This window comes from Schistocerca serialis, chromosome 1, assembly GCF_023864345.2.
Source record: "Schistocerca serialis cubense isolate TAMUIC-IGC-003099 chromosome 1, iqSchSeri2.2, whole genome shotgun sequence".
NCBI lineage: Eukaryota > Metazoa > Arthropoda > Insecta > Orthoptera > Acrididae > Schistocerca > Schistocerca serialis.
In genome coordinates, this window is record NC_064638.1 from 1,164,959,676 (window position 1) to 1,164,984,162 (window position 24,487).

The 24,487-nt window shown below is 43.0% G+C and overlaps 1 protein-coding gene across 1 annotated transcript in view; it reads right to left on the reverse strand.

Annotated features, from left to right (window-relative positions):
* LOC126456215 (tubby-related protein 4) overlaps positions 1 to 23,493 on the reverse strand; it is a 509,546-nt gene extending 486,053 nt beyond the window's left edge. Inside the window, exons 1-2 of the mRNA XM_050091971.1 lie at positions 23,488 to 23,493; positions 22,717 to 22,881 (exon numbers count right to left, since the gene is read on the reverse strand). Coding sequence (XP_049947928.1) covers positions 22,717 to 22,881; positions 23,488 to 23,493 — 171 coding nt within the window. The remainder of the gene's footprint in view (positions 1 to 22,716; positions 22,882 to 23,487) is intronic.
* Between the last annotated feature and the right edge of the window lie 994 nt (positions 23,494 to 24,487).

Sequence of the window (24,487 nt, forward strand, 5' to 3'; positions counted from 1 at the left end):
TTTCCAATGCATCGATTTTGTAAGAAGGTGGGATCACTTTCAATGTTTTCCAGGATGTCAGAAGAAATCATTCTTCGGCGTTCCTTCTGTTCAATTGTGAGACACTTTGGAACCATTTTTGAACACACTTTGTTCATGTTGAAACTTTCATGAAGAATCTGCCTAACACTTTCCTTGTCGACTCCTGTTAACTCAGACGCTGCTCTGATTGTTAAATGACGATCTTGTCGAACAAGTTTACCGATTTTTTCAATGTTTGCATCAGTTTTTGCTGACAATGGTCTGCCAGTGCGGGTGTCATCACTGGTGTCTTCGCGGCCATCTTTAAATCGTTTAAACCACTCAAACACTTGTGTTCGCGATAAACAATCATCGCCGTACACTTGTTGTAACATTACAAACGTTTCACTTGCAGATTTTCCTAGTCTGAAACAAAATTTGATGTTAACACGCTGTTCTTTCTGTACACTCAACATTTTCCGACGCACAGACAAAACGTCAACTACTTAAAACAGACGCCACGGGCAGACTGAGTGCAGGAGGCAGATGAAACTCGAGCAGTAGGCGGAGCGAGAGTCACGTGACAGGCCACGCGACTTTCAGCCTTATTGCATTCGTTTTATTGTTTCACCAGTACTAGTCCGATTTTTTTCTAGCCACACCTCGTATATTGTAGGGCCCCTGCAAGCGTGCACTAGTGCCGCAACATGATGTGGCATGGCCTCGACCACTGTCTGGAGTAATGGCGGAGAGCATTTACGCCATGAATCCTACAGGACTGGCAATGCCTCCATAAGAGCATGAGGGGGAGAAGATCTCTTCTGAACAGCATGGTGCAAGGCAAGATATGCTCAATAATGTTCATGTCTGTGGAGTCTGGTGGCCAGCGGAAGTGTTTAAACTCAGAAGAATGGTCCTGAAGCCACTCTGTACCAATTCTGGACGTGTGGGGCGTCGCATTGTCCTGCAGGAGTTGCCCAAATCCGTCTGAATTCACAAAGGACGTGAATGGATGCAGCTGATCAGACAGGAATCTTACCATACGTGTCACCTGTCAGAGTCGTATCTAGACGTATCAGGGGTCCCATATCACTAAAATTGCACACGCCCAACACCGTTGCAGAGCCTCCACGAGTTTCAACGGTCGCCTGCTGACATGCAGGGTCCATCCATTCATGAGGTTGTCTCCATACCTGAACACGTCCACCCGGTCGATACAATTTGAAACGAGACTTGTCCGACCAGGCACCATCTTTCCAGTCGTCAACAGTACAATGTCGGTGTTGACGGGCCCAGGCGAATCAGAAAGCTTTATGTCGTTCAGTCATCAAGGGTACACGAGTGTACCTTCGGCTCCGAAAGCCCATATGGATGATGTTTCGTTGAATGGTTTGCAGGCTGGCATTTGTTGATGGCCCGGCACTGAAATCTGCAGAAATTTGCGGGAGGATAGCATTTCCGTCACGTTGAAGGATTCTCTTCAGTCGTCGTTGGCCCCGTTCTTGCAGGATCTTTTTCCGGCCGCAGCGATGTCGGAGGTTTGATGTTTTACCGGATTACTGATATTCACGGTACACTAGTGGAGTGGTCGTCCGGGAAAATCCCCACATCACTGCTACCTCGGAGATGCTGTGTCCCATCGCTCGTGCGGCGACTATAGCACTACGTCCAAACTCACTTAAATCTTGATAATCTGCCATTGTAGCAGCAGTAACCGATCTAACAACTGCGCCAGACACTTTTTGTGTTATATAGGCGTTGCCGACCGCAGCGCCGCATTCCACCTGTTTACATGTCTCTTTGAATGCGCATGCCTATACAAGTTTCTTTGGCGCTTCATATATATGCGGTAATATAATTTGCAACTATTTCCTACACCCTTTACTACTCAGCATTTCTTGTTTATTTCACTCTGAGAGGCAGGTAGCCACATGTTCCAAAGACCATTCGCAGAGCTTTTATCGAAATCGAAGTGATGTGGAAAGAGTCAGTTTACAGGTTACATATATGTGATTCCTTTGTGACTATAGCTTTTCCTGATCACTTATAACTTACTGATTACCAAACTGGTTGACATTTGGCAACAATGAAAATGTTGTCTCTAATGCTACCCAAGATTTTTTTGCTGCACGTGCTAATAGTTTTTAATTAAAAATTAGATCTTGATTAAAAGTTAATAGCTGGAGAGTCATGAAAGAACCATGTGAGTCCATGGCTTGTGATGGACTCATTTTGGCCAGGACACCATTGAGATTATTTGAGTGGCTCTGTAGATGTATATTTTGAGGGAGACCAACAACGTTATAACATGCATCCAAAATACCTCTGGGATCACCAGAGACAGGACACTCTCTGTTGAGGAGCACTTGCCATGAGCATCTGCTAAGCGAAAAAGCAGAAATGACATTCTTCATAAGCTCTGTGGCACGGGCTTGGGATTATCAGCAGATAGTTTTCGAGTATTGGCAATTATATTGGTGTATTGTACATCACATAATACTTGTAAGGTGCCTCTTACGTGAGGAAGGCATTTTAGCAGTTTTAATAAATTATTGTCTCTTATTGATGTATTCACGATAGTTAGGAAGTGCTGTAGTCCGGTGCCGGCCAAGAGTCGGAGAGCATTTCCCAAGCTGGCTGGCTAGGTGACAAAGCGACCATATGTCGCGCGTAGTGGGGTGGGGCTCGGCGCTGGACCGTAGCAACAACCGTCAGCCTGGGAAATATACGTGACGGGAAGTACCGCCATCTTGGCGCCAAAGTCACCGATTTTGTTTATTTGTATTTAATAATTAAAGTCATTTATGACAACATGAATACTAGGAGGAGCCTCTGCATGTTTAAAACTATTTATCATAATTTTGCCTCGTTAAAATTCACACCCATTCATTAACAAATGCATATCTTAGTAAATCCGAAATTGATCGGAAATCCACGAACTGTGACGAAACTAGTAAGAGATACGGACTGCGCGCCAAAGTCAGCAGCCGGCGTTAAGAGCTCTTCCTGTCTTGTTCGATGTTAGCCATGGTCTCGGTTACGAGTAGTTTGTGACATGAGTGTTTCATTATTGATCTAATAGGAATAAAAGTGATGTTACGGCATTCTGATTGTTAATTTCGAGGAAATAGATACCCCAAAGTTGATCGACAGCAATTTCAGATAATTAGCTTCCACCGACAGAGACAGCCAATGCGCCAATGAAGAATCAGCACGGGACGACATTTACGGGAGCTGCACCGCGCACATGTAGGAGGAAATCCGACGACACGACCCACCAAGGCGGATCAAGGAAGGTCCGACTTACACTCGGGCGGAAATGCTGACCAGTTATACTGTACGTCACATATACCACCCTCTACGGACTCGCGGCTAAGCTGAATAATAATAGTATCAGTTTAGAAGCGAGAGGATCTTGCATACTGTAAGTCTGCCTGGCTCAATAATTCATAGGTGAAAAACATGGAAGTACTAGTTAACGAAGCCATGCGAATCGTTAGTGGGTCAATGTGATCTACTCACAGATACTGTTTTCCTATCCTGAGCCACATTCCACCTCCTGATATCAGACGAAAGAACGCGCTACTGTTTGAATACCAGAAATTGCTGATAACCTCGACCTCCCGGTATTGCACGATGTATTCCCTACAGAGCGAAAAAGATTAACATCAAAAAACATCCCACTCTTATCACAACCACAAGTCTTACGGAAACTGAATTCATTGTCATCGATGAATGGAAACACTGCTGGCAACAAAACTGTCCCCACAATGATTGAGTTCCCCACAATGATTGAGTCCTGCATCCAGGTGAAACGCCCTGAATTTGACCAGTCTTAAGCAAATTAGACTACTCTGAAGCGCACCCAAGCCGGCCATGGAAGATGTGTACGTACTCTCCACACGTGGGGTGAATCTTTATCACCATCTCGGGTGACTGTGCTGAATGATAGATAGTTGCTCATGTTGTATCAACGTGTCCTGCACGTGCCTACATGGATTCTTACGAACATTTACTGACATTGTCAACTATAGTGATAAACTATGATATTCGCCTATATCTATTGCCATTTGTATTCTGCCTTGCTGTATTAGGTATTGAACGTAGGAGTGTAGTAATCTTTGTGTAAGTATATTATTGTCATTCACAAACTCTTAATGTACGCCACACGATAAATAAATTATTAAATAGGGAACAGAAGGCGTTTTCCAGAAGACATGGTTTTAGATTAGATTAAGAATGTGAAAAGTTAAGCGAGCGTTTATTCTTTTGTGCAGCTAATATCAATGGCCAACGCTGATGATGATGATGTTGATGATGATGTAATGATGACTATAATTCATCGAAAGGAATGTGTAATAATACCTTTCAAGTTATTGCACAATTCAAACAGTGCTATGTTTTTACTCAGGTAACTTCTGGAAAATTTTTATGATTGTACTTACTTGGGGCGATAAGTTGGCTTAAGCAATATTGAGCCGCGAAAATGAGTCGTGCACTAGCGTACGTGCATGAAAGCGCGACCCAAATAGTTTCTTATCACGAAGTTCGTATTTGAAACCGCTTTGCTCGCACATTTCAGGCAAACCTCGCGTGATTGCAGTTAATGATCATAAAATTAGCCCATCCGAATGGCTGCCTTAGTGGTAAGAACAGAAAGACCAACCTGACTTGCGATCACTTGCTACCTCTGGCTTTCTAAAAGTTTTCTGAGGCCTTTGTTTAACAATCCAGTTGTGAAGTACGAAATGCCATACATACAGCAGTGGACAACATGCCACGGTCGCAGTCCCAAGTTACGGAGAAATGTGTTACAAGAAAACTTTCTCTTATAATGGTAAATGTTTATTCTGCAGCAGCAAGGGAAAGAAGAGATTGTCATGAAATAGAGGTTCCGACCATAAAGGCTATAAAAGTTCCACAGCACGAACTGCAATATCTCAACTAGCCAAGAGGATTTGGAGTTTTCTATCAGAATCTAAAATGAACATACTAGAACTATGAAACAAATACTGAGCACTGACATTAATCTGAATACAACTGAAGCACCAGGAAAAAACTACAGAGTACGTATTCCTACAGAAAATAACAGTAAAATGGTGTTACTAACTGAATGCTGAGTCTAAAGCCACAAATTACTTGTCGAATGAAGATATATACTTGAGATTCGTGGACGCTGATGACAGATTTATAAATCAGTAATTGTGAAAATAATGTAGGTATAGCATTTAAAATGTCGATAAATTAATTACAACAAAAAGTGTTCTTTACAACTCCATTAGCAGTTACAAGATATAAATAAATTTATTCTAAGACCTTTTTATTACTTTAAAAAAAATCATGACATTGAACTGCATCAACTGGATTTCATTCGTACTACTGGTTTCGGCCGTAAGCCATCATCTGGTACCTAACAACACAACATTCCAATTTGTAGAGCAACATTAAAACAACACAAATTGGCGTCTAGCAGTCGCGTAATAATATACTTACGAAAATCGCTTAAAACGTATTATTTGTCATGAGTATTGAAACGCAAAGCACTGAGTATTTTAATCGACATGCAACACGTAATAAAAAAACTCATTCATAGCATTTACAAGTGCAGCTATCGTCCTATTCGTATATGGAGTTTTTTTATTACGTGTTTCATGTGGATTAAAGCATTCGATGTTTTGTGTTTCAATATTCATCACAAATGAAATGTTTTAAGCGGTTGTCGTAAGTGTATTATTATGTCACTGCTAGGCGCCAATTTGTGTTGCCTTAATGTTGTTCTACAAATTGGAATGTTGTGTTGTTAAGTACCACATGATGGCTTACGGCCGAAGCCCGTAGTACTAATAAAATCCAGTTAATGCAGTTCAGCGTCATGGGTTTCTGAAATATATATCGACTGCTGAAAACTGCCTGAAAAGGAAAAAAAGATCTTATTACTGTTATGTTGAGACCCTTGCTGTTCATCTTCTATACTAAGTAGTTGGAAGACAACATTAAGTCAGATCTCTGTGAGAGAATGGTGGAAAGACAGACAAATCGCTATAAATTTTTGGAAATGTAAAATTGTGTACTTCGCAAAAACGAAAAAACGTAATTCCTACGTCTGTGCCATGATGAGTCACAACTGGAATCAGTCAACTCATCCGAATATCTACATGTGACATTTTCTGGAGATTTGTAATGGGAAGATCACAGAGGCCTATCAGTTGATGCACTATCTGATAAAAAGTGTGCAGACACCTCTCAGCGGACATTAATATGGGGTGTGACTTCCCTTGAAGTCTGTTGGGGTCAGGTTCAAGGAGGTATTTGGATGTCTGTGGAGGGATGGCAGCCATTCGTGTCCAAGAGTCGACACCACACAAGGTAATGATGTTGGACGCTGAGGTCGAGAGCGAAGCTGACATTCTAACTCATTCCAAAGATATTCCATTAGGTTACTGTTATTGTCCACAACTCGTTGCCTCACAGATACTGCCTTATGAGGGTGTGCTTTGTCATTCTGATACAGTCATCGTCTCTGACGTGTTCTTACACTGTGCGCAGTACTCACTGCTGTAGTGTGTTCATATCCTTCAGCATTTATTGTTTTCGTAAGCACAACGGCGAGAAGTACACCCTTACCGGAACACCAACACCTCCGTACTTCAAATCAAACACATTTCAACCGTCTGGTTTCCAAACTTATTTTATTTGGCTACCGGTTTCGGCGATTTACTACGGAATCTTCAGTTCCCTGACCGACGTGTAGGAAGATTTCACCTCGGTTCTGTTCAAAACAGTGGCCAGCATTCGCATACTGGTATCTGTAGATTTCTGCTTGCTATACGTCACTTCAACCATCATCTGCCGATCGTTTTTGGTAAAAACAGGGCCCAGCATTCGAATACTGGTACCTGTAGATTTATGCTTGCTATACCTATCACTTCAACCATCATCTGCTGATCGGTATAGTAAGCATAAATCTATAGATACCAGAATTCGAATGCTGGGCGCCGCGTGGGATTAGCCGAGCGGTCTCAGGCGCTGCAGTCATGGCCTGTGCGGCTGCTCCCGGCGGAGGTTCGAGTCCTCCCTGGGGCATGGGTGTGTGTGTTTATCCTTAGGATAATTTAGGTTAAGTAGTGTGTAACCTTAGGGACTGATGACCTTAGCAGTTAAGTCCCATAAGATTTCACACACATTTGAACTTTTTTTTTTTTGAACGTATTTTGGCATGATGCGCTCTCTCCATACATAATACAAATGTTTCGAGATGCATCTGCTGCCTGACCGTCTATTAAAGCTGAAAAGAACAAAATATCGCAGAAGTTAGCCATTTTTCCACATGTGACTATTTTGGGTTGCGAAGTGAAGGGAATTATGTTCAAAGTTCCATTAGACTGAGAATTGTTTTTGAATGCTGTTTTGAATTTTTTGAATGCTGGGCCCTGTTTTGACCAGAAACGAGGTGAAATCTTCCTACAAGTCGGTCAGGGGCCTGAAGATTCCGTAGTAAATCGCCGAACCCGGTATCCAAATAAAATAAGTTTGGAAACCAGACGGCTGAAACGTGTTTCATTTGACATCCTGTATCGAACAGCCAAGTCCCGCAACCATCTCTGAAATGAAATGAAATGATCGTATGGCGTTTACTGGCCGGGATGTCCCCCTCGGGGTTCGGCCGCCGTATTGCAAGTCTTTTTAGCTGACGTCACTTCGGTGACTTGCGTGTCAATGATGATGAAAATGATGATGGAGGACACACAACACCTAGTCCCCTGCCGGGAATCGAACCCGGGCTCCCTTGCGTGGTAGGCGGTAACGCTACCGCTGCGCTACGGAGGCGGACACCATCTCTGAAATGATGGACATACAAAGATCCTCCATAACAATAAAAACAATGGCATGTATCGTTCCGCAGGCATTTATCAAATCCAAATTCTTCCATCGGACTGCCAGACGGTATAGCGTGACTCCTCTCACCAAATCACTCGTCCTCAGTAATCCACTATCCAGTGATGTCGCCCTTTACACCATATCAAGTGCCGCCTAGCACTGACTCAGAAAATATCTGGTTTATGAGGAGATGCTTGACCACTGTACATCATTCTTTTCAACTTCCTACGCACATTGTGCTCGTTGGTCTGCCGGTAGGACCTTGGAACTTACAAGTTAATTCCTTCCGCTCACTATATGCGATTGTTTTTGGAACTACGTTTCGCAATGCTCCATGGTCCCTATCCTTCAGTACATAAGATCTCCCTTGTCTTGGTTTAGCTGCGGTTTCTGCTTTGCCTTTCCACTTTACAGTCACATCACCAGAAGTCGACTTGGACAGCTTTAGAAGCGTTTGAATGCCTCTAATGGATTTGTTGCTGAGGTGAAATTCAACGACTAGTCGACGTTCGAAACCACTGACCTCTCGTATCTGACCCATTCAGTTGTCACTGCTTCTCTACTGACAACACAGTACTCCCCGCCTCATTTTACGTTGCCAGGTCCGCTTCTCGTGACATCTAGTGATCAGTTTCGCATCACGCAGGTTGTCTAGATACTTTTGACCAGATAATTTGTAGTAGATGGTACACTTAGTTTATTAGTAGATTATATACAGAGTGGTCCTAAAAAATGCATCCACTGTTTAAAAGACCATAGCTTGCAAACTAATTCACGGAGTTGACTCATTTTTGGTGAAAGTGTAGCTTAAAGTCCAACTTAAAGATATCACTGTAGGTGTTCGAAATGGTCACCATTAACATCCACGCACAAACGATGCCGCGAAACTGCAGCACGAACTACTGGCTGCAACGTCTTCAGTTGGATATTTGCACGTGAATGTACGATGGATTCTCGAAGTTCATCCAATGTGCGTGGCTTTTGTCGATAAATGACGTCCTTTAGTGTTCCCCACAGGTAAAAGTCCAGAGGAGTTAAGTCCTGGCAACGTGGTGGATGCTCCACAGCACCTCTACGGCCTATCCATCTTCCTGGTAGATTTTCGTCGAGATACTCCCTAACACGATTTTGGTACTGGGCCGGGGCACCATCTTGTTGAAAGTAAACTCTTCCGTCTCCATACAAGTCTCGGATGGCAGGTAAAATGGATGTCTGAAGCTCACCGGTAGCTGTGCCGTCAAAGAAGAATACATCTACATCTACATTCATACTCCGTAAGCCACCCAACGGTGTGTGGCGGAGGGCACTTTACGTGCCACTGTCATTACCTCCATTTCCTGTTCCAGTCGCGTATGGTTCGCGGGAAGAACGACTGTCTGAAAGCCTCCGTGCGCGCTCTAATCTCTCTAATTTTACATTCGTGATCTCCTCGGGAGGTATAAGTAGGGGGAAGCAATATATTCGATACCTCATCCAGAAACGCACCCTCTCGAAACCTGGCGAGCAAGTTACACCGCGATGCAGAGCGCCTCTCTTGCAGAGTCTGCCACTTGAGTTTATTAAACATCTCCGTAACGCTATCACGGTTACCAAATAACCCGGTAACGAAACGCGCCGCTCTTCTTTGGATCTTCTCTATCTCTTCCGTCAACCCGACCTGGTACGGATCCCACACTGATGAGCAATACTCAAGTATAGGTCGAACGAGTGTTTTGTAAGCCACCTCCTTTGTTGATGGACTACATTTTCTAAGCACTCTCCCAATGAATCTCAACCTGGTACCCGCCTTACCAACAATTAATTTTATATGATCATTCCACTTCAAATCGTTCCGCACGCATACTCCCAGATATTTTACAGACGTAACTGCTACCAGTGTTTGTTCCGCTATCATATAATCATACAATAAAGGATCCTTCTTTCTATGTATTCGCAATACATTACATTTGTCTATGTTAAGGGTCAGTTGCCACTCCCTGCACCAAGTGCCTATCCGCTGCAGATCTTCCTGCATTTCGCTACAATTTTCTAATGCTGCAACTTCTCTGTATACTACAGCATCATCCGCGAAAAGCCGCATGGAACTTCCGACACTATCTACTAAGTCATTTATATATATTGTGAAAAGCAATGGTCCCATAACACTCCCCTGTGGCACGCCAGAGGTTACTTTAACGTCTGTAGACGTCTCTCCATTGATAACAACATGCTGTGTTCTGTTTGCTAAAAACTCTTCAATCCAGCCACACAATTGGTCTGATATTCCGTAGGCTCTTACTTTGTTTATCAGGCGACAGTGCGGAACTGTATCGAACGCCTTCCGGAAGTCAAGAAAAATAGCATCTACCTGGGAGCCTGTATCTAATATTTTCTGGGTCTCATGAACAAATAAGGCGAGTTGGGTCTCACACGATCGCTGTTTCCGGAATCCATGTTGATTCCTACATAGTAGATTCTGGGTTTCCAGAAATGAAATGATACGCGAGCAAAAAACATGTTCTAAAATTCTACAAGAGATCGACGTAAGAGATATAGGTCTATAGTTTTGCGCATCTGCTCGACGACCCTTCTTGAAGACTGGGACTATCTGTGCTCTTTTCCAATCATTTGGAACCCTCCGTTCCTCTAGAGACTTGCGGTACACGGCTGTTAGAAGGGGGGCAAGTTCTTTCGCGTACTCTGTGTAGAATCGAATTGGTATCCCGTCAGGTCCAGTGGACTTTCCTCTATTGAGTGATTCCAGTTGCTTTTCTATTCCTTGGACACTTATTTCGATGTCAGCCATTTTTTCGTTTGTGCGAGGATTTAGAGAAGGAACTGCAGTGCGGTCTTCCTCTGTGAAACAGCTTTGGAAAAAGGTGTTTAGTATTTCAGCTTTACGCGTGTCATCCTCTGTTTCAATGCCATCATCATCCCGTAGTGTCTGGATATGCTGTTTCGAGCCACTTACTGATTTAACGTAAGACCAGAACTTCCTAGGATTTTCTGTCAAGTCGGTACATAGAATTTTACTTTCGAATTCAATGAACGCTTCACGCATAGCCCTCCTTACGCTAACTTTGACATCGTTTAGCTTCTGTTTGTCTGAGAGGTTTTGGCTGCGTTTAAACTTGGAGTAGTCCAATCAAGCCCCGGTAAGACAACCCATACCACACATTTACTCCTGTCAAATTCACGGCTTTGTCTACATGGACGTTCGTATTTTCGGCGGCCCAGTAGATGCAATTGTGGCGATTTAGTGTACACTGCGTTTGAACTGCGCCTCATCAGACCACACAATCATCTCTGCAAACTCTTCATCGTTGCGCACCATGTTAGTAAACCACTCGCAGCACTCCATTCTACGGTATGGGTCGTCCTCATTCATTGCGTTAGCAATCGTGGGATGTAGCACTTCCACTCTGCTGTCTTCAGAATTCGCCGAACACTTCAGCGACTCACTCCAGTTTCACGGGTACGCTGTCTCACAGACTTCTGTGGTGAGCGGGTGAATTGTTTTAACACACGACGGGAGTTAGCTGGACTCGTTAACTGGTACAGGTCGTCCAGATCGTTGTTTGTGTACATCTTTAACACAGCCTTCGACTTCGAATTTATCTCGAATGCGACGAATCGTTAAACGTGTCGGTGGCTCTGTTTGATACTCATTTCGCCATTGCCGTTGAACCTCATTAACGTTTTCGCACTTAAAATATCGCTTCAAAACTGACTTCCTTTCGTCGAATGTAAGCCTTGCGCCATGTTTACTCGAGTAACTAGGTGCAACTAAGAACAAAACACTGACTATCTGGCGACTGTCATCTGACAAAAGAAAACAACGCAATACAACGCTTCTATGGCGATTGCCGAAACTACAAACTATTACACTACCAAAGATGAGACAACTCCGTCAGTTAGTTTGCCAGTTATGGACTTCTAAACGGTACATACATTGTTTTGGACACCTCTACATTTTGCTACCAAAACAGCAAAAGTCATATACTACTTTCCTTTTTCATTTACTACTCTTAATTCCTTCATGAACGTCCCCCCCCCTTATTTAATTTTACTTCCATTCCATTACCCTTGTTTTACTTTCTTATGTTATTACTATACCATCTCCTCAAGACACCATCTGTTCCTTTCAACATCATCTATTCCGTTCAGCACCACCTATTCGTTCAACTGCTATTCCAAGTCCTTTGCTGTCTGTGGCAGAATTAGAATGTCATCGAGAAACCTCCAATTTTTAGCTCGTTCTCCGCGAAATTCAGTTCCCTCTACAAATTTTTGCTTGCATTCTTTTACTGCTTGCTGACTGTACAGATAGTAGAGGATGAGAATGCAGTGAACATTTTTGTACGATTCCAGAAACATTCTGGTGCTATTTCGTAATATTGCTCGTCCAACTTGCCTTCCACCACGGCTGAAAATAAGAGCCGGGAACGTATAACGGATCTTTTACGTTGGGATAAATTTATTTTATTTTTTGTTAGATGTTTTCGATAAATAGCTAAATAAATTGTAATTAGGAATAATTTAGTTAAGCAGAGTAGAAAAGATAAAGTCAAAGTGATGTTCATTGGGAGGACATTGTCTTAATGTAACGTCATTGCGTTGTTCGGTTGTTAAAACAAGTCGTTTGTGTTCCGTTCTGCTGTTCGGTCGTGCGCGTATCTGAAAGGAATTAATTCGGGGACTAGAATAAACTTTCACGTAATAGTTACGATTCGATGTTCCGACAAAAGGGGTCAACGTCAGTGTTAATTTGAATTGTGGGCGACAGGATTAGTTTTGACAGATACGTGAAAACGGACGTAACGAAAGTTGTTCGCATCTCATCCTTGAACGTGACTTTTTATTTAATTAACGATTGTGGGCTCATTAAAAGCTATTATTTCATGATTAGGATCAATCCGTCTTTCCTCCTAGATAATGATCATTCATTAACATTTACGTCATAAGAAAAAGGATTATTAATAAAAGTGATGTTAAATGACAATTACGTGTTATTCCGTTAGTGTGGGACCGACGTAATATCTCTGAAATGACATTGATATATTTATTGTGTTAGATACTGAACTGAGATAGGAAGTAAATTGAAATTAGTGAACATTTGATACTGAGACTATAGAAGCAGAAGCGCTTAAGTTTTCTCTTCTTTAAAACGGCAAAATAGGTACGAACTTTAACTCAATAGTCGACATTATGTATTGCAAAGACATTAGCATTTCATACTTATCTTGATGACGCGCTGTTAAACAAAGGAACGTTGAGTCTCTGTACGAGTAATAAAAATAAATCTAAAAACATAATTAATAACAGCGAACTCCGCTTTAACAAACTGTATTGCGTGTCGTCATCGGGCGATAACTGCTCAACCCTGGAGACTTGTGTGGTGAAATTAGAAGCCGGGCATATAAAACAAACTTAAAAATCCATTCAAGCTACAGTGGAGTCGGCACAACATGACGTGGGCAGTTATAAACTTCACTTCATTTCTTATCACTCTGCTCACGCGAGTGACTGTGCCTGGTGCCTGAGGGGTTGCAGGGACCCGTGCTCTCCCATACGACGCCCAGCTCGCCGCTATTAAATGCGGGATCAGCGCGCGCTAACCGGTGATTAAGGAGGGCTGTTTCGGCGCCGATCATGACGCACCCCGCCAGCAGCGCATGCGCGCCGGCGTCGTGTTTGCAGAGTGCGGCCGGCAGCTGTTGACCGCACCGCACGCCAAAACCCACCCTCAAGCGTGTTTGCGATGGGTGCAATACGGGGGCAGAGAGGGAGAGTCTGGCCGATCGCAGTTCCTCATCCGCTCGCTCTCCCAGGGACTCTTAATGGCCCTTATCTGGCTGCTTCAGCTTTCATCCTAATGTAAGTCTTTCTATAAGCACCGACCCCAGAGGGCAAGGCGCTGTATCCCCCAAGTCGCTTAACGAGCTTCTAACATACACATACGAGGCTTGGAACTTCAATACTGGCAACTATTTATTTACAGTTCGTAAAAAATAAATACGTGTTTCAAAGTTTTACTGACCTTCAAAGTAGTCATCAGCATTTTGTATAACCCGTTGCCAGCGAAGTGGAAGTCGTAGAATACTCTTAGCAGCGCCAGTTCTGTTGACAGTTCGAGCGGCGCGGTCTATTGCCCGACGAATTTGTAGCAGTTCTGAAGCGAATGCCGTGGAGTGTTTCCATCAATGTAGAAATCGAGTTGAACTCACGAGGGCTTAAGTCAGGGGAGTGCAGTAGGTGGTATAGCACTTAGCAGCCCCATCAGTCAAACAAATCAGCAACAGCTTGCACTGTGCGTGCTTGAACACTGTCCTACAAAATGATAGTCAGGTCTTGCAGAAAGTGTCATCACTTCTGTCTCTATGCTGGTCGTAGGTTGTGCTCCAAAAATGAAGAGATACAGGAGTGATGACACTTTGTGCAGGACCTGACCATCATTTTGAAGGACAATGCTCAACCACATACAGTGCTGTTACTGATTTGTTGGACCGATGGGGCTGCTAAGTGCTGCACCACCTACTGCACTCCCCTGACTTAAGCCATCGTGAGTTCAACTCGATTTCTAAACTGAAGGAAACACTTCACGGCGTTCGCTTCAGAACTGCTACAAATTCGTCGGGCAAACGACAGCGCCGCTCGATGTGTCAACACAACTGGCACTGCTAAGAGCATCCTACGACTTCCACATTGCTGGCAAGGGTTTATGCACAATGCTGGTGACTACTTTGAAGGTCAGGAAAACTTTGAAACACGTATCTATTTTGTACGAGCAGTAAATAAATAGTTGCCACAATTAAAGTTCCAACCCTCGTATTTTTCTGTCACTGCAATTACATTTCAACATTCCACCACCCTCTCGGACCATACTTATTTCTTATAAGCTCTGCCAGTGCTGTTAACGGGCCAAATACATCTACAACTATACAGGATTGTTAGTAAATATCTCTGGGGTTTACAGAAGACGACTACGCCAAAACTACACTGTTGTCTGACAAGGAGACAGTCTGGTAATCGAATATTTTTATAATTTTTTATAATTATGGTACTTGACGCTCGGAACTCTAATATCAGTCAATCAAAGCAGTTCGATGAAAGTCCAAAAAATTATCTAGAAAATCGAATGTGAAGTTCTCCGAGGAAGTTTGATTTACTAAATGCAAGGCGAATATCACGCTGTGCCGCGTAGCTCAGTTAGAAGACTGAAGCGGACAAGAATGACAAGGCAGTGAAGGATTTTGCGATGTTGCTCTTCGAGACTCCTCTTCTGTTCCCAAATGTACTCTGGAGGAGTGAATGATTAAGTTGGGTGTGGGCTCTGATGAAGAGCGACCTCAGGCTGCAGAAGAACAAAATGTGGATGCTTAACTGCCACCAGTTATCAACGTTGGGACATGATGGGTCGTCGGCTGCGGAGGCCCATCGTTAGGAGGGTCTGGTGCACTGTGTGTGCAGACACAATTGTACCCTGCCCAGCATAAAAGTCTGATATTAGTTCCAGCACAGATCGCGTGAATTCATGTTTCACTTCATGTAGCCGTCCAACTTTTCTTGTTTGTCGAGAGATCACATGAATAAATTTTTTGTTAATCTAGTGTAATTAATAAAACGTTATATGATTATATCATTTATTCAGAAAGCTCTCTTGTTCAATGGTCACACGAAATGGCATTGGCAGCTGTTCGTTACGCCTGGCTGATAGGTAATCCATCATACGCTAGTGTATTGCTGGTAGCATAACGGGCAGTGACGAGCGTGGGCCACCAGTGATTCACGCCGTCCGATGGGAGGATCTAGCGTGAGCCACCGTTATTACACGCCGCACGATGGGTGGATCTAGGGTGAGCCACCGGTGGCACTCGCCGGCGTCAACGTGTTAATCTGATGCCATCTAGAGAGAATCACGCACTCCGCACACATGACGAACGATGACGTCATCTATGCAGCTCTATAAATTCAGTGTCCCTTCGATGAATTTGCCGCTTTACCTCCGAGTATCTCTCCCAGTCAAAGACGAAAAGTAAGGGTTGTCTATACCGACAATGGCCCCTCAGCCTGGAAGTTGAAAGCCGTCTGTTAGTAATCGTCTCCCTTATTAAATATCACTAGCTAGGTCTAAATACTCTCTAAGCACTGTTATGGTCTCTTATGGAAGTCACATTAGTGGTTGCATAGTAAGAGCAGCTGTTTACGCCGTACTCGGAAGCGGAACCCTGCTGATCAGCTACATGACTGGGCGTAAAGATTTGATACAGATTTGAGTTTCCTTAGCGAGGTTAGATTTCTCGGCGCCGATCGAGGCTTTGTCCAATTTAGAAGGTTTAATATTATTTTTTTCGTAATATTACTTCGGGGATTTGTGAGTATATGGGTCTCCTTTTTTATTTTATTTTTTATTTTTCTGTTTATACAATGTTTGATGGCGTACTTTCCCGTGGTCCGAAAGAAGATATATGCCCCTATCTTTGTCAAGTTCTACGCTTGTTTCGTGAATAACAACGACTATCAGTTTCAGATCTATCCTCACTTAAATATTTCTAAATCTAACGAACATTTACACTCAAGTTATCGGTTGTCTACGTTCATCTTTACACCGAGCATAATTAGCTGAATACATTCTGCCCGCAGTGGAACTGCTTTCATGATAAACTTCTGCCTTTGGCACACAAGCTTTCTCTTTCTTTGCTTGCATGTTACAACATAAGGTAGCATTGCAGGGTTGAGAACTTAGAAACACGTGCTTCAGTTCTGAAGACATTTAGATTAATTACTGTGTGATTCATGCTTCCTCTTATCAGGTGCCGGCAATACAAGATGTGGTTTGCATCCGCATACAACCGTTTTTTATCTAAGACAAGACGTCTTCACACTTTTAAGTTGCACTAGAATAACTGACCACCTTGGTTATAACTTTACCCTACATTAACGCATATGACAGGACCCTTCATATGACTCGTTGCGCTATGAAAGGCTGCTTGCTACCTAATATTTCATCAGTCGAAGTCAGCTTGCGTTGATATTTACTCGTGGGTCAAAACTTTGAACAATAATGGAGACATTAATACCGGAGTTATATCAGTTATGAACTCACGTCAAGGTCAACAGATAGCAGTTGGCTTTCAAAGTCTTAACAGAACTAACTGTGTGTCAAGTTCTGCGCAATAAAAACAACCTTTTCGAAACCCGAAATTATCTGGGTCTCAGCCCCATCTTCAGGTGCAGCTGTAAATTAAAAATGAAACCATATATCTGAACAATGAGACCCATGAAAGCCTGCCAGTAGTACAAAAGCAGTTACAGCCAACAATGAACATACCTTAAAATTAGTACAAAGTGTACAGATCCAATGTAAGGCAAAAGGCAGTACATGTGCCGAGCTTGGCTGATCAGTGGGAGCACGGAACAGCAACCACGCTAAACCCAACTTTCAAATATACCTGACTTAAGTCAACCATAAGCTGCAAGTGTATAAATAAACGCAAATAAAGCCGTATTATTGATTGGCGACTCCATAGTGTCCTGTGCACTACGACCAGATAATGGGTATACTTGGAAGGAGAGACAGCATTGGTCGTATATTTTTGTTTATTATCGCAAAATCGATTTTCGGTCACTTAGTGACCATCTTCAGTGCTGTAATATATAACTTAAATTAGTAAGCACTGGTGTCAATAAGCTTACGGGGATCACATAGACTCAAAGTCTATGTGATCCCCGTAAGCTTATTGACACCAGTGCTTACTAATTTAAGTTATATATTACAGCACTGAAGATGGTCACTAAGTGACCGAAAATCGATTTTGCGATAATAAACAAAAATATACGACCAATGCTGTCTCTCCTTCCAAGTAAAGCCGTATTAGACTATTCGAAAGGCTGGGAGGTACGATGTAAGGCTGAAACTGAGACATGAACAGAAACACTTACGGAAGGCCAAACGATACCAACTTTGCACAGTGCTGTCACTGACACACATTACCTAAACTGACATAATTGTAACAGACAAAACACTATTCAAGTGTTCGTAACTAAGGAACTGAATGACAAAATCTGCCACATATCAGTTACTCGTAGAAAACACCAACGTGTCCCGTCTTATCAACGGATAAGGGACAGAGTAACGTGGCTAGAAGCCACACTAAAGTAAACACGGTGAGAGGACCGCCCCACCCGAGCAAAAGAGAAATGGAGGTAAAGTTCAAAGTGATGGAAGTATTAATAAGCAACAGGAAGTAACGGCACATGTACGAGAGATGAACGACGCGTAAAAAACTCAGTGAACCAAGTCCAAAGTAAGCAGAAAAAGTTTAAAAAACCTGAGGTAAAACCAATAAAATCAACAAACACAGGTCACTTATAATGTCAGACCAGCGCACTGCGCTAGACGCAAAGGGAAGTCAAATAAGCAACTACTGTAATAAAAGCACAGAAGCAATTGTGTCAGTAAAAACACAGGCCAGAAACATTAAAAATGTAAACATCGACTAAAGTACATACTATGCTAATAACGCACTACATCAATATTAAAACATGTAGAATCATAAATACCAGTTAGAACACCACCCAAGACGTCATCGTGGAGCTTTCATCTCTCGTGCATGTGCCGTTACTTTCAGTTGCTTATTAATATTTTCGTCGGTTTGAACTGTATATGAGTTTCTCCTTTGCTCGTGTGGATCGGTCCTCAAGCCGTCTTTACTTTGGTGCAGCGTGTAGTTAAATTACCCAGTCTCTCCGTTCCGTTGCTAGACGGAACATATTGCCGCTTTATGGTTTCGTTTTTAATTTATAGCTGTACCTGAAGATGGGGCTGAGACCCCGAAATGGGGTGTACAAGACTTCAGTAATAAAAATTTTGTACTCTGTAGTGGAAGTTTCACCACGCGGGATTAGCCGAGCGGTCTCAGGCGCTGCAGTCATGGACTGTGCGTTTGGTCCCGGCGGAGGTTCGAGTCCTCCCTCGGGCATGGTTGTGTGTGTTTGTCCTTAGGATAATTTAGGTTAAGTAGTGTGTAAGCGTAGGGACTGATGACCTTAGCAGTTAAGCCCCATAAGATTTCACACACATTTGAACATTTTAGTGGAAGTTTCAATATTATCAAGAATTTACATAACCTTCATGGATGTCCCACCAACAGGAATTTATGTCATATTTGGTTGTTTATCTATTACAATTTGTGCGTTATGAGGGTATGCCGTTTCAAGGCAATGACACATTGAAGACTTATAGAAACTGCGTTGTTCTTGTTACGATTTTTAACGATTATACGTCATTTATTAACATATCAGCTATTAAAGGATTCAGAAGACCGTAAGATGAGTTCAGCGTAGTATAGTGTACAGAAGTGCGGCGTTAAGGGAACCATGTCTAATTGATTCGCGTCCCGCTATAGCCAAATATTTTTTATTTAGTTTCTCATTATATAAAAGGTTCTGGCACTTTCTTATTAATTTAATAGACGTACTGTATGTTTTGCAATATTCGATGTTATATATATGCGAATATAAGAGCGCTCTCTGTCAGGAGTGAGTTTCTCTGATTTTGTGGATATCGCAGGTAACGTGATCAACAAACTGCAAGATTACTTTCTACACCACTACCTGATTCGATCGCAATACAGTATTTGCCTTTTTTCGTGCAAAAAAAAGTTCTACATTCTGAGATACACAATTCCTTTACAAAGTTTGTTTATGACTGTGTGCAGTCCTACAAACATACACACACACACACACACACACACATACATGAAGTATAGGAAATGTAAGAGTAATATTGCAGTAAAGAAATGATGTTTTTTGTCTTATCTGTTGGAGAGGTTGCAGTACTTGCAGTAGGATATGTTGGAATTTCTTCCTACAAGTCTTGTATTTCAGCTGTTCTATAAATTCGGTCACCGAATGGAAAAAGTGATCCAGTAAGACTGACCTTAGGGTTTTACTAAAAAGTGACATCGATGAAATAATTTATAGGTTACGTGGAAAGCTATTGTGAATGGTCTATCACGGTAATTGTAATGGGACTTTGAGAAGTTGATGCCCTTACTGTCTGGACTTGCAATTTTTCTTTTTGTCTTATGTTCGTGGATATTTGCGTACACTTATGCACGAGATGTGCCCAGAAAGTAATGCACCGCATTCTTTCTTCTCAGCCGAAAACAATGCTACGAATGCGAAACATAACGTTTGTATTATTTGAAGTCTCCTGAGTGAGCCCGCTAAGTTTCCGTCACTTCTAACAGATAGCGTATGGCTCTGAGCACTATGGGACTTAACATCTGTGGTCATCAGTCCCCTAGAACTTAGAACTACTTAAACCTAACTAACCCAAGGATATCACACACATCCATGCCCGAGGCAGGATTCGAACCTGCGACCGTGGCGGTCACGCAGTTCCAGGCTGAAGCGCCTAGAACCGCACGGCCTCACCGGCCGGCAGATAGCGTAGCTGCAGGACATTTTCAAAATGTCGTCTGTAGGTGATGTGCGTTACAATCAACGTGCCGTCATTGAATTTCTCACTGCAGAGAAAGGAACTGTGGGGAATATTCACAAACGCTTGTGCAAAGTCTATGGAGCATCTGCTCTCTACAGAAGTACAGTTAGTCGCTGGGCACGGAGGGTGAGGTCATCAGAAGGCGGTTCGGCGGAGCTCCACGATTTGCAGCGGCCGGGGAGACCATCCACGGCTGTCAGACCTCACATGTTGCTGCGAGCTGATGTTGTCATTCGCGAGGGCAGACGCATTACGACTCGACAGTTGGTGCTGCATCTGTCAATCAGCAAAGGAAGTGAGGATACAACTATCCGCACTCTTGGATATTCAAAAGTGTGTAAGATGGGTCTCGCGATGTCTAGCGGTGGATCACAAATCGCACAGACAAAACATTTGTCTTGATTTGTTGCAAAGTTTTCAAGCTGAGGGGGCCCGGGCACTGAAATGGGCTATTAAAGGATGCCATTCGTGGAAGAGACTTTGAGGAGGTGATTCGCACGGTGAACAATGATTGGTACTGACAGAGCATTAAAACGCCTCTTCTTCTTGATGATTTGGTTTGATTTGTACTTGGCCTAGGCTAAAACTCGGCGACAGTCGGTAGAATGTTGAGATCGTTATCAAGTTACGAAGACGACGTTACACAAAATAACAGTGCTGAACCGAAATGTCGACGTGCGTGAGATATTTACTTCACCAAGAATCGTAATTAATCGTTCGTAATCGATGTTTAACTGATTAATGATGAAATATTAATGATAAAACCAATACAGTCACATCCACAACAAATTCCCTACAAGCTGGTCGTAATTTCAAGTATCTAAGAAATCTTAACAGTGGGCTTGTTATTTGAGTCAAAGCATCTACACAAGCGCCGAGCACTACAGCCAAATATTATCGCTGCGCGTAATTATTACTCGGGAGTTTCATGTCGATAATTTGATAGAATTTTAAATCACAAATGTACGACTTGGCACGAGAGGGTGTTTTATTGCACAATATCAGTCACTTCCTAACCGAGCCTTGAGAAGAAAACTTTCCCAGGTGTTGGGAGGATTTAAATTATATGCTTCGGACCTATCACTGAAGTTCCATAAACCAATGGCTATTATGAATGAAAATTGTCTATCGGCGTTTGTTGCCTAAATCACTGTCTAAGTAATGTTTAGTTCAATTATCTAGTTAAAAGTTCACTTTATTCTAGTAGGTAAAAGTCCTCCGTTCGAATTCTAATGCTGTGATATCTGAAGTCAGAAGATCGTATTACTGCGTCATAATAGATCGCAATTATTCAATCTCGAAAACAATCTAAGCGCGCCTACATGTACGGCATTCAAATATATGAACTGCTTCGGCTAACTATCGTTACGTACTGGCAAGGCATTGAATTATACTTAGTCATTACTCACGATTCCCAAAGGGTACTCACACGGAGTATTCTTTGGGATCGTTGGCTCTACTTTGCGAATGTTAATTTATGCTAATTTTGCGATTAATTATGATTTCGATTTTAATTTTACTGAAATTTAATCTTTCTTTCGTAGATTGCTAAATTGTCAAGTCTTAGATTCCTGATTTAATTACCTGTTATTGTCCTAATAATAGTGATAAATGGAACTTCGTTCGCTTATTCACTTTTCTGGGAATTTGGGACTTGGGGGTAAATCTTTGGGGTATTGGTAGCTAATTTTTGATTTTTTTTCCTCGTCCGATGAAGAGGCATTATAGCATACAAACCCTTGTTTCGTGATGGAGGAAGGATGGAGATGGAGATTACGTGGAAAAATAGCGTGTGTCCATAAAACACAATTCTTTGGCGTGTGTAATTCTGATCATGTTCAATAAAGAATTGTCAAAGAAAAAAAAATGCCGTGCATTACTTTCCGGGCGACACTCGCTCTTCATTTGTGTATATTTATTATTTCATTTATGTTTACTGCAGACTGAACAACAAGGCTACTATATGGACAAGGGAGGAAACATAAGTCTTAGTGGAGCTCACGTAGAAACTTCACGCCCATCCATTTTAGTAAACAAATTGTGTGATCTGCGAGCCAAATACAGCCGAAAACTGTATCTATACAGCGCTGCGCTGCGAATCGCGATCAGCAGCACATCCGTATGATACACCAAATTGATTCTAAACGTGCACTGACCACAATGAAAACCACGTCTAGAGTGCTTAAAGCGTCCCGTCTGAGGATGGCTTAAAGAAGTCACCCAAACTCTGTCCTTCTACCCCACTGTGCTCCGACCACCAGAAGGAAGTGGGGGACACACCGCTGCTAGACCCCAGACTCGCAGACACCGGGCATAGCGGTGAGTAAGAGCAGGTGAGGGCTGCCACCTACCTCGGAGCGGTGTCCGCGCAGGTTGTAGTTGGTGCGTAGCGGGAAGTCGCCGGCCTTCTTGCAGTGGGAGGTGGTGAACGTCACCCCCACAATGCCGCGCACGTTGCCCGTCGCCAGCCAGCCCTCCTGGTAGTAGTTGGTGCGGTTCAGCTTCCAGCCCTCGTCCTGCAACACGTTCACGACGCCTTTAACGTCTCTACCAAATCGAGTGGTTCAAATGGCTCTAGGCACTATGGGACTTAACATCGGAGGTCATCAGTTCAAAAATGGCTCTGAGCACTATGGGACTCAACTGCTGTGGTCATAAGTCCCCTAGAACTTAGAACTACTTAAACCTAACTAACCTAAGGACAGCACACAACACCCAGCCATCACGAGGCAGAGAAAATCCCTGACCCCGCCGGGAATCGAACCCGGGAACCCGGGCGTGGGAAGCGAGAACGCTACCGCACGACCACGAGATGCGGGCAGGTCATCAGTTCCCTAGACGTAAAACTACTTAAACCTAACTAACCTAAGGACATCACACACATCCATGCCCGAGGCAGGATTCCAACCTGCGACCGTAGCAGCAGCGCGGTTTCGGACTGAAGCGCCTAGAACCGCTCGGCCACAGAGGCCGGCTAACATCTCTGCCCAAAATATTATTCACGTTATTCGGCAGTTGAGGGTTAAAGTGATGCCTATAGCAAGCAGAAATCTACAGATATCAGTATTTGAATGCTGGCCCCTTATTTGACCAGAACCGATGTAAATCATGGAATGGTATACAAACATTGTGTATCAGCTCGAAGGGAACGATCTATTGATACGTAATCAGCATGGTTTCAGAAAACATCGTTCTTGTGCAATGCAGCTAGCTCTATTCGCACGAAGTAATGGCCGCTATCGACAGGGGATCTCAAGTTGATTCCGTATTTCTAGATTTCCGGAAAGCTTTTGACACAGTTTCTCACAAGCGACTTCTAATCAAGCTGCGGGCCGATGGGGTATCGTCTCAGTTGTGCGACTGGATTCGTGATTTCCTGTCAGGAAGGTCGCAGTTCGTAGTAATAGACAGCAAATCATCGAGTAAAACTGAAGTGATATCAGGTGTTCCCCAGGGAAGCGTCCTGGGACCTCTGCTGTTCCTGATTTACATAAATGACCTGGGTGACAATCTGAGCAGTTCTCTTAGGTTGTTCGCAGATGATGCTGTAATTTACCGTCTAGTAAGGTCATCCGAAGACCGGTATCAGTTGCAAAGCGATTTCGAAAAGATTGCTGTATGGTGTGGCAGGTGGCAGTTGACGCTAAATAACGAAAAGTGTGAGGTGATCCACATGAGTTCCAAAAGAAATCCGTTGGAATTCGATTACTCGATAAATAGTACAATTCTCAAGGCTGTCAATTCAACTAAGTACCTGGGTGTTAAAATTACGAACAACTTCAATTGGAAAGACCACATAGATAATATTGTGGGGAAGGCGAGCCAAAAGTTGCGTTTCATTGGCAGGACACTTAGAAGATGGAACAAGTCCACTAAAGAGACAGCTTACACTACACTCGTTCGTCCTCTGTTAGAATATTGCTGCGCGGTGTGGGGTCCTTACCAGGTGGGATTGACGGAGGATATCGAAAGGGTGCAAAAAAGGGCAGCCCGTTTTGTATTATCACGTAATAGGGGAGAGAGTGTGGCAGATACGATACGCGAATTGGGATGGAAGTCAATAAAGCAAAGACGTTTTTCATCGCTGTGAGATCTATTTACGAAATTTCAGTCACCAACTTT